Source organism: Pelmatolapia mariae, linkage group LG3_W (assembly GCF_036321145.2).
Source record: "Pelmatolapia mariae isolate MD_Pm_ZW linkage group LG3_W, Pm_UMD_F_2, whole genome shotgun sequence".
Lineage (NCBI taxonomy): Eukaryota > Metazoa > Chordata > Actinopteri > Cichliformes > Cichlidae > Pelmatolapia > Pelmatolapia mariae.
In genome coordinates, this window is record NC_086229.1 from 49,030,154 (window position 1) to 49,040,178 (window position 10,025).

Consider the following 10,025-nt stretch of genomic DNA (forward strand, 5'->3'; position numbering starts at 1 on the left):
AAACACTTTTAATTCAGTTCTTTAATCTTAAACTACATCTCAAATTTTATACACTGATTTGTTATTTAAGTAAAGTTATTGTCTGCATATTAGCTGCACATGAATACATGTTACCTCATGAATCACTCATCTTTTACAAATAATCTTGGAAAATTTTACAGAAATATGTTTTAAAAGTTTTAGTTCAAAATTTGCAAAGCATTGTCTACATGACAGAAATAAAGTCACTTTGATTTAGTTTTTTTAATTACACAATGACTTACAGAGAACAGGAATGTTTATTTCTAAGAGGCTGTATCACATCATAAGCTGTGAGCTCTGTGATTGGCTGTGTGTGTGATAGAGCTCACCTGCTGCTGCACTTTCTGTCAGTTCACTCAGAGACTTCAGACAATCACAGTTTAACTCTATGCATCAGTGAGAACTGCTGATGAAGATGAAGGACCTGCTCCTCTTCCTCTCCTGTGTGGTCTGTGTCTCTGCTGATGGTGAGTTTCTCTTTTTAAATTGACAGACAGTTTGCAGCTTATTGATCAGGTTATTGATCAGCTTGTCAGCATTTAATTCCATTAATGTGTTTCAGCTCTACACACGGACATTCATGTCATTGGATGTTCAGACTTTAACGGAGAGGTCATGTTTGGACTGGATCGTGAAGAACTCTGGTACGCAGACTTTGAGAAACAGATGGGTGTTTCCCCTCAGCCATCTTTTATTGATCCCATCAGCTTCAAAGGATTTTATGAACAATCTGTGATTAATTTAGTAATCTGCAGACAGAACCTGCAGATTACTCGGCAGGGTATAAAGGACTTCCCTCCACAACGTGGTAAACACATACAGCCACACACAAACTGATAACAACACTCAATACAATCCACATTAATCAACTGAAATCTGGAATCAAATTTACTTTGATGTAAATGTTGTCATCAGTGTCATATGATTAATGAGATTAGGTTATAAATGATGCAGTGTGTGGTGGGTTTCATGAATCAGAATCATAATACTTTATTATTTCCAGAGGAAATGATGTGGTCACACTTTCTCCAAGACAGTGAGAACAGTAAAAGGCTAAACAAAATTAAATAATACAACATATTACAAAGTTACAAAATGGAACAAATAGTTCAATTATAAATATCCCAGTATATTACACATGTGGTGGCTCCTGCTCTAAAGCCAGCTTAATCCTTTTTTGCCACGTGACGTTTTGGTATTTTAAGTACATTCTCATTGAAGTTTCTCGATTTCAAACTCTGTTGTGTGTCCATGATGACAGACCTGACAGGCTCATTGAAGGAGTAATTTATCTCACATCAAGACAAAAGATTTTCTACTCACCAGATTTCTCAACCATCCTCAAACTGAGTGAGTTGTGTTTGTGTACAGATGCTCCTTCAGGTGTGATGATCTACACCAGAGACGAGGTGGAGCTCAGAATCAATAACACTCTGATCTGTCATGTGACTGGTTTCTATCCTGCTCCTGTCAAAGTCTCCTGGACCAAGAACGGATGGATTACGACTGGAGGATCCAGCATCAACACTCCCTATCCCAACAAAAACGGAACCTTCACCCAGATCGCCAGACTGAAGTTCATCCCACAGCAGGGAGACGTCTACAGCTGTACAGTGGAACATCTGGCTCTGACAAAGCCACTGATCAAGATCTATAGTGAGAAAAACTTTAATACAGAGACAAGTGTGTGTAAATATGAAGGTTCATGTTTCTGTGTTTCTATCTGCAGATTTCACAAAGCCTTGGGCCAGTATTAATCTGAACAGCTGACTTTAGTTAATCAGCTGACAGTTTTCAGCAGATGTTTGTGGTTCACATTGTTGAGCTGTAATTAATCAGATCACAGTCTGAAGGATTTCTGTGTCATGTGTCTGTTTCTGCCTCCAGATGTGGAGACGCCTGAGAAGCCTAAGCCCAGTGTTGGACCTGCAGTGTTCTGTGGACTCGGTGTGATTATCGGCTTACTCAGTGCTGCAGGTGGAACCTTCTTCATCCTCAAAGCAAACAAGTGCATCTGATTGGCTGGGGTTGATGATGTCATCAGTGCTTGTGTAGACAATGTCGTTTAAGGCTGCTGCTTCATTCATGTGAGCCTGGCTGTGTTTACATGAAACCTTAAACTCACTTTATTTTATACTGTTAAACAGATTCAGTTTAAAATGCCAGTAAAATAAAAATGACAACCAATATTAACCAATCAGAAAATATGAGCATGTAACCTCCTGGCTAAGCTCAGTCCAAACAATCCATCAGTCTTGTTAAGTGTTCTTAAACTCAGATTTATCTGTTGACTATCTTTGCCTTCAGTTCCATGTATATGATTCAGACAAATGTAAATAAACCTGAATTTGAAATAAATCCTCACCTGTAAACATGAGTTAGTATTTTGTTTTGTTATGTTTCATGAATTATCAATATCACCAGAATGATACATGTGTGATCTGCTGGATGAGTGCAACCTAAAAAACTAAATATTTGTTTAATATGCAGTAATAAATAACACTTATAGCAAAGAGAAACCTTATATTACACACTTAGATCTCAGCTGCCTCAGTCACTGTCCAGAAGTGTCATGTGTTTCACTACTGCATTGCAATGTGGGATAGCTAATATTCACCTGGAAGCCGTATGCATCTCTCATACTGTTGGGTTTAGACAAAAGCCTCAGACATGCTTAAAACACCTCAAATCCCGGCTGTTGTGGTTGTAGATTTTTTTTGTTTGTTTCTTTCTTTCTATTTTTGCAATCTTGAAATATTTTAGTTTTCCTGGAACTCTAGGAGTTTCACCCCAACAAGTCATTGGTTCAGGTATGTGGATGACGCCTGTGTGAAAATCAAATCTCAGGACGTACCACAATTCACGGATCACATTAACTTGGTGGACCAACACATCAAATTCACCAGGGAGGATATGAAAAGTGGCAAGTTAGCCTTCTTACACTGTGAGATTTCCATCAGTAATGGGGGACATTTAAAAGTGGATATGTACCATTACCTACACATATGGATCAGTATTTAAGATTTGACTCATCATCCACTGGAGCACAATTCAGACATAGCGCTTATCGAGGAATGTGCCCCTCATGTTTGGAGATTTGGTAACCTCTACTGACCAGCATTTGGGCCTGCTTCTTTTATTACTACAGATAGTTAACATTGTATTTTCTCCCATGTTATCTCAAGGTATGTGTGTATATTTGAAACACTTGATTGTGGAACACCACAAACCATTCAAGTTTCCAGAAACAATCAAAGCAGCATTTTCTTGTCTGCTATCACTGCTGCATCCAGAAAATAGGGCCTGCACTTCAAAGTTGGTGCATGCGCTATGAATGGAAGCACATGTTTTTCAAAAAACTCATGGTCCTGGTGTGTGGCTGTAAAATCCCACTGGATGTCTAAGCTTCCCTGGTATCCACCCTTGGCCAGGGCCAACAGCCTCCCTCACCTGGAGCTGATTGAGGCATTAAGGCTGGAGATTTAAGCTCCTCACTGACACTGCTTCCTTGCCAGTTCGTCAACAACCCTATGTTGGTAACCAGGCCTCATGCTTCATGTTCGTTATTCTCAAGTACTTTACTTACCTTGTGATCTTGTGCTCTAGTTGCTCCCAGATACTCCACGGCTCTGAATTACTCATCTTTGGATTCTGGTTCACCTGTCTGCTCTCCGGAAACATCTCCATACCTCACCTGCCTGCCCTCCTGCCATTGCACAGAATCACTGACACTCAGGTCAGCTGATACACACCACCAAACTCATCTGGGCCTCGCCACCTCGTTTCCATCTTCCACCTGCGCAGTAAGACAAAGAAGTTAATTGCATCCACCCTCTCCAAGACACCTCACTGGCTACCACTCTAACACCACTCTCCTCTCTTCCAGTGCGTACCTACTTACCAATCCAGCTTCCGTTGCTTCCTTGGACCTGTCACTCTGTTTTATCCTCCTCCCTCCAAGTCAAGTTCCCACGCCCCATTATCAAGCCCTGGGTCGATTATTATTGTACATATTATCTCCTTGCTGGTTAATAAAACACTGTTAAAACCTCTCTTCTGCCTCTGCTTTGGGTTCTCTGCACTTGGGTTTAGTTTTGGTACTCGACCTCTGGCGGTTTAGTGACAGAAACAGCTCAAGCCATTTAAAAACATCACCAAAAAACACCAGAAATGTATGGCATACGTTTGGGATCTTCAACAACCTTTAGTCGGTTAGACATTGGTCCAAGAAAATTGTCTTTAGATATTGTCTTTTGACATGGTAAAAGGAGTTTCTGGAACTGCCAAGTTCCCAGTGGAGTTCAAGTTATGAAAGTGAACTGGGCTAAACAGAATGCGATTGTTTATAGCCCACTTTTTGTTATTTGCAGCAAAGTAGTGTCTGAAATGCCTCTGTTTTACCAGATTGAGTCTATTTTGATAATACATGAGAAACTGGTGCTTCTCACTTTTCCATTATTTCAAGAACATTTCCATGCCTATGAATTGACCAGGACAAAGCAAGATTTAGTTGTCTTTCATGTCGACAACCTGCATTATCCCAGGCCTTAAGGCACACAAATTTCTTATGGAGTGTGTTATGGACGTTTTCATTTAATAAAACCTGCAGACAGGGGTGAGCGGTAGCTAACATCCTTTATTTCCCATGCATGAGGAGGGACGTCAGTCAAGGGGGCACTGAGAGTCATCTCTGACCATGAACCGTTGAGGTCCTCTTTTAAAACTGTTGCAGTACAAAAGCTTTTCACAGTTCTTGTTCACAACCTTGGACCTAACAAAGGATTCTGCTAACTGTGGGATTCTCCCCCAACTCTGGGTTCTTCCTGTTTGAATGCTTCCCCCAACTTTCTGATATAAACTCACCCAGCTCCCACCATCTGTTTAACGGCGTGAATATGGTGTAAAGCAGACATGCTAAAAACTCAGTGGCACCAAAGCATTAACTAGCAAAACAATGTGAGCAATACATAGAGGAAAGAAATTCCAATACAAGTCAATTGCACTGCTCTTTTTGTGGTCCCATATTGCTTTCCCTGATGAGCATCATTGCATTGTATGTTACTGTGAATTGTAAGGATTCGTTATGTTAGTTAAATGACATTGTAATAGGAGCGATAATAAATGCTGTTACTGTAACCTGTATGCTTGTGTTTATTTCCATGACATAGGATAGATCACAGCAATTTAGTAATATAGTATCATATAAAGCATATAAAAAATAATACTACAGAAAAATAAAAATGAAATATTATTATGCATAAGTGTGTTATTATTAAACTAAATTTGGAGTAAAAAAGACTGTAGGAACAGTGTGAATCAGTGTTAAATATTTTTACACATTTCATTGTTAATTTTGACACCAAATTGAGAGGAATTAACACTAAAAAGTTAACACTGGCCATAGAGTAAATTTTACTCTAATTTTGAGTGGGACCAAATGTTATCTGAAACAGAGATAAAATCAAGTCTGCAAAATTGACACGTTTTCTTTTTTACTGTGTACGGTCACTTGACCACATCATCACCTGTTAACAGGAAGAACTCTCTCACATAGGTTTTGTGGCTAGTTTATCACCCCACCCTGCCAACACCCATTTCTTCTCTAGCTAATGCAGTGTTAGGTATTAATGTGACTGAGGATTAAGCTGGTAGCAATATGTGGTTTAAAGTTTTTGGACTGAAACCTATTGAAACATATTACCCAATTGTTCAGATAAAGATATCTTCAATAAGGTGTGATATTATTTTCTGCTTGGGATGATCAATAAAGTAGAGCAGTGCGTTGTCACTCCCAAGGCTTAATATACCGACGATTTGTTACCTAGTGTAAAATGTTATTCTTTGGGAGTGAGAACAAGAGCAGAGATACCAGCAGGTTCATCATGTTTATTACTGATGACAGTATACACCACACATTACATGTTGTAACATAGGGGGACAGACACTTTTTCACACAGAGCCATGTGGATTTTTTTCCCCTGTAAAAATAAACACGTTTATTTAAAAACTGTATTTTGTGTTTAATTGTCTTATATTTGAATTTTTTTTCCGATGATCTGAAACATTTATAGTGATAAACATACAGAAAAATGGGAAATCAGGAAGTAGCCAAACACCTTTTTCCTCTACAGTATATATATGAGTGGTCATGGCGATTTACTCTGAGGTCAGAATCACATCTCAAACTCTGTAACTGCATGAGTCTGTGGACAGCAATGAAGCTGTTACACTGTCACTCGGATCCTCTGAAACATTTACTGTAGAATCACTGATTAAAGATCTGTATAAGGCTTTAGAACACACTGATCAATAACGTCTTGATGCATGCTCAATCATCCAAGTAAGGAAATCCCAAAGAGTTGATTCTGTTCATCTGGATGTGACGTTTTCAGTGGGAAAAAGATTTCATCACTCATCCATGTAACTTCTTCAGTTTCAGCTGACTGCAGGTTCATTAACAGCTTCATTGATGTCCACAGACTCATGCAGTTACAGAGTTAGAGATTTGATTCTGACCTCAGAGTAAATCACCATGATCCCTCATATAAATACAGTTGATATGTTTATCACAATTAAATGTTTCAGGTCTTCAAATAAATTCAAATATTAGACAAAGATAACACAATTAAACACAAAATACAGTTTTAAAACACTATGACCCATTTGTTCAGATAAAAATAAACTAAACACAACATGTTTGGCTTTTATAAAGTGTGATATTAGTCTATGTTTGGGATGATCAGTAAAGCAGACATACTGGAACCAGCAGGCTCTTCATGTTCATTACTGATGACAGTAAATGTTGGACAAAGTAAAGCTGGACAATGTGATACACCACATTATATTTTGTAACGAAGGGAGGCAATAACTTTTTAACAAAGGGCGATGTAGGTTTGGATTTTTTTCCCTTTAATAATAGACACCTTTATTTAAAAAAAATTTCCCACGCCCTGTTATCAAGCCTTGGGTCGAATAGTAATCGACATAGAATAATATCACACTTTATTGAAGCCAAACATGTTGTATTTAGTTTACCTTTATCTGAACAAATGGGTCATAGTGTTTTCATCTGGACAGCCTCAGTCCTTAGTCACATATATACCTGGGACTGCATTAGCTAAAGAAGAAAGGGGTGTGGCAGGGTGGGGTGATAAATTTAGATGAAACCTATCTGAGTGAATTCTTCCTATTAACAGGTGATGCTGTAATCAAGTGACTATATCATCTGGTTTTTAAAGCAGCTCTCAGTCAGACTGAGCCAGTTTGTGAGGAGAACTCAGGAACATGGCTTCATCTTTTCTCTGCTTCACTTTCCTCTTCATCAGCATCCACATTGCAGGTATTATCAATGCACTGATCACTGATTAATATACTCAAGTATTACACGCATCATTGATCTGTATGCTGATCAATATATGAATCACTGTATTCACTCAGGAATACACTGATTAATACACTGATCACTTGTCAATACAACATACAGTTTATAGTTTTTCATTTATTATACAGCAGGTATGATCAGTACTCCACAATCTGCACTTCACTGTGGTTCTGTTTTGTTCTTCAGATGGATTTTTAGAGTATATAGTGGATCGTTGTGAATTTAACTCCACTGAGCTGAAGCACATGGAGTACATCTACTCTCACTACTACAACAAGATAGAGTACATCAGGTTCAGCAGCAGTGTGGGGGAGTATGTTGGAGTCACTGAGTTTGGAGTGAACCTGGCAAAACACTGGAACAATGATACTGCACTGCTGAATTCAACGAGAAATAAGATAGTGACATACTGCCTTAACAACATTGATATTCATGATCGGGCTATTCTAGCTAAATCAGGTGAGTGTGTAGTTTGTGTGACATCATCAGATGATCATGTTCAGCCTCATAATGACCTCAGTTTGATAATCTTTTAACTCCTGAAGGCTTAAATATATTTAGAACTTATGAGTCTACTGGAGATCTGTGTCTTTAAATTCAAGAAAAAGGGTTAACATTTAACACAGTTTATTTTGTTAAATTAATTCAGTGAAAAAATGAAACTTTTATTTAAAGTTCAAGAAAAGGGTGATTAAACACGTATTTGTGTAAATACAGCTTGCGTTGCATCCAGTGGTCAGACTTCAGCTACTTCCAGTTTTTAATGCCACAGTTACTCATACTGAAATCGTTAATGTTAATTAATAATAGTCATTTGAAAAAAATATCCTGCTTTCAGAAAGTGTCATTTTTGACCAGGATATGTCCTTCAATGCCCATATTAAACAAGTATATAGGACTGCTTTATTTCATTTCCACAGTGTCTCTAAAACTAAAAACATCCTGTCTCAGAGTGACACAGAGGTGCTGGTTTCACACATTTATTACTTCTAGACTGGACTACTATAATTTATCAGGATGTCCTAAAAACTCCCTGAAAAGCCTTCAGTTAATCCAAAATGCAGAAAGAGAGAGCATATTTCTCCTATTTTGGTTTCCCTTTATTGGCTCCCTGTTAAATCCAGAATTCAATTTAAAATCCTGCTCCTCAATAATCAGGCCTCATCTTAATGACCTTTTAGTGCCATATTACCCCATTAGACACTTTGCTCTTGGACTGCAGACTTGTTGTTCCTAGAATGTTTAAAAGTAGAATGGAAGGCAGGCCCCTCTTCTACGGAACCAGCTTCCAGTTTGGATTCAGGTAACAAATGCTGTCTCTATGTTTATGATTAGGCTTAAAATTTTCCTCTGTGATAAAGCATATAGTTGGTGTTGGATGAGATGACCCTGAATCCTTCCTTAGTTTTTTTTTCTTTCTGTTAAAAGGGAGTTTTTCCTTCTCGCTGTCACCAAAAGGCGTATAGGGGTCATGTGAATGTTGCTTTTTTTTCTTTTTTCCTTGTATTAATGTAGGGTTTTTACCTTACAATAGCACCTTGAGACAACTGTTGTAATTTGGAGCAATATAAATAAAATTGATTTGAAATTTGCATTTCTAATTTGTTTAATTACAAACAGAGGAAATCATGCCTTTACTCTGACAGATAACACATTTTCTGTAGGTAGATTACAGATGATTCTGCATAGGTATGACATGTATTCCTGCAACTGTAAATCTTATTGTTAATAAAGCACCTGAAAAATACCATCACACATAATATTGCCACAATGGAAATATAATGTCTGTGTGGTTTTTAGTTCGGCCCAGTGTCAGAATTAGGTCCAAGACTCTGCTTTCTGGTCAACATCCTGCTACGTTGGTCTGCAGCGTCTACAACTTCTTTCCCAGGAAGATCAAAGTGAGCTGGCTCAGAGATGGACAGAAGGTCACCTCTGATGTCACTTCCACTCAAGAGATGCCAAATGGCGATTGGTACTACCAGACCCATTCCCAACTGGAGTACACACCCAGGTGAGTCCACATCGGAACCAGATTCAGATCCAGGTCCACTTCTGTGAGTGGTCTGTGAGTTAGTAATGTTTGTGTTGAAAGGTCTGGAGAGAAGATCTCCTGTGTGGTGGAGCACGCCAGCCTGAAGGAACCTCTGATCACTGACTGGGGTAAATACCTGTCTGTCTGTCTGTACACAGAAATATGCAACTGACTGCTCACCTGTCTGTTGTCCTGTTACCCTCTGTCTGTTCACCCACTCAGATCCGTCCTCAGACAAATCAACATCTGAATCAACCACGCTGATTGCTATCGGAGCCTCTATACTGACCTTAGGTCTGATCTTACTTCTGGCTGGATTTTTTCTCTACAGGTGGAAGGCCCGAGGTTAGACCAGGACTCACACTCACAGACCAGTTAACATTACTTTATATCAGCCTTTTTATTTGACTATTTGTGTTCTATATTCACTTTCAGCTAGTGAATTTAGTTTCTCAGAAGTTTAGACATTTTAAGTCCATGTTCAGACCAGAGTCTAATTTCACTGCTGCATTCAGATGTGATAGATCCTAGCTGTCCCTGTATAAGAGGTCGGGATTGGCTCTCCATCTAAAGGGCCTGAGTCTGAGC

The 10,025-nt window shown here is 38.7% G+C and overlaps 1 protein-coding gene and 1 pseudogene across 1 annotated transcript; both read left to right on the forward strand.

Moving 5' to 3' along the window:
- Nucleotides 1-409: 409 nt before the first annotated feature.
- On the forward strand, nt 410-2,039 carry LOC134624550 (HLA class II histocompatibility antigen, DR alpha chain-like; annotated as a pseudogene).
- A 5,260-nt stretch (nt 2,040-7,299) lies between these two features.
- Nucleotides 7,300-9,787, forward strand: LOC134624563 (H-2 class II histocompatibility antigen, E-D beta chain-like). The gene is made up of 5 exons (XM_063469563.1): nt 7,300-7,360; nt 7,589-7,861; nt 9,203-9,416; nt 9,498-9,565; nt 9,660-9,787. The coding sequence occupies exons 1-5, from the start codon at nt 7,306-7,308 to the stop codon at nt 9,785-9,787; spliced, it is 738 nt and encodes a 245-aa protein (XP_063325633.1). The 5' UTR covers nt 7,300-7,305.
- Nucleotides 9,788-10,025: the final 238 nt, after the last annotated feature.

Coding starts and splice junctions, on each gene's coding strand:
- LOC134624563 (XM_063469563.1), top strand. CDS start 7,306: ATGGCTTCATCTTTTCTCTGCTTCACTTTCCTCTTCATCAGCATCCAC. Junction 9,417..9,497: donor CAACTGGAGTACACACCCAG/GTGAGTCCACAT, acceptor TTGTGTTGAAAG/GTCTGGAGAGAAGATCTCCT. Junction 9,566..9,659: donor ACCTCTGATCACTGACTGGG/GTAAATACCTGT, acceptor TCACCCACTCAG/ATCCGTCCTCAGACAAATCA.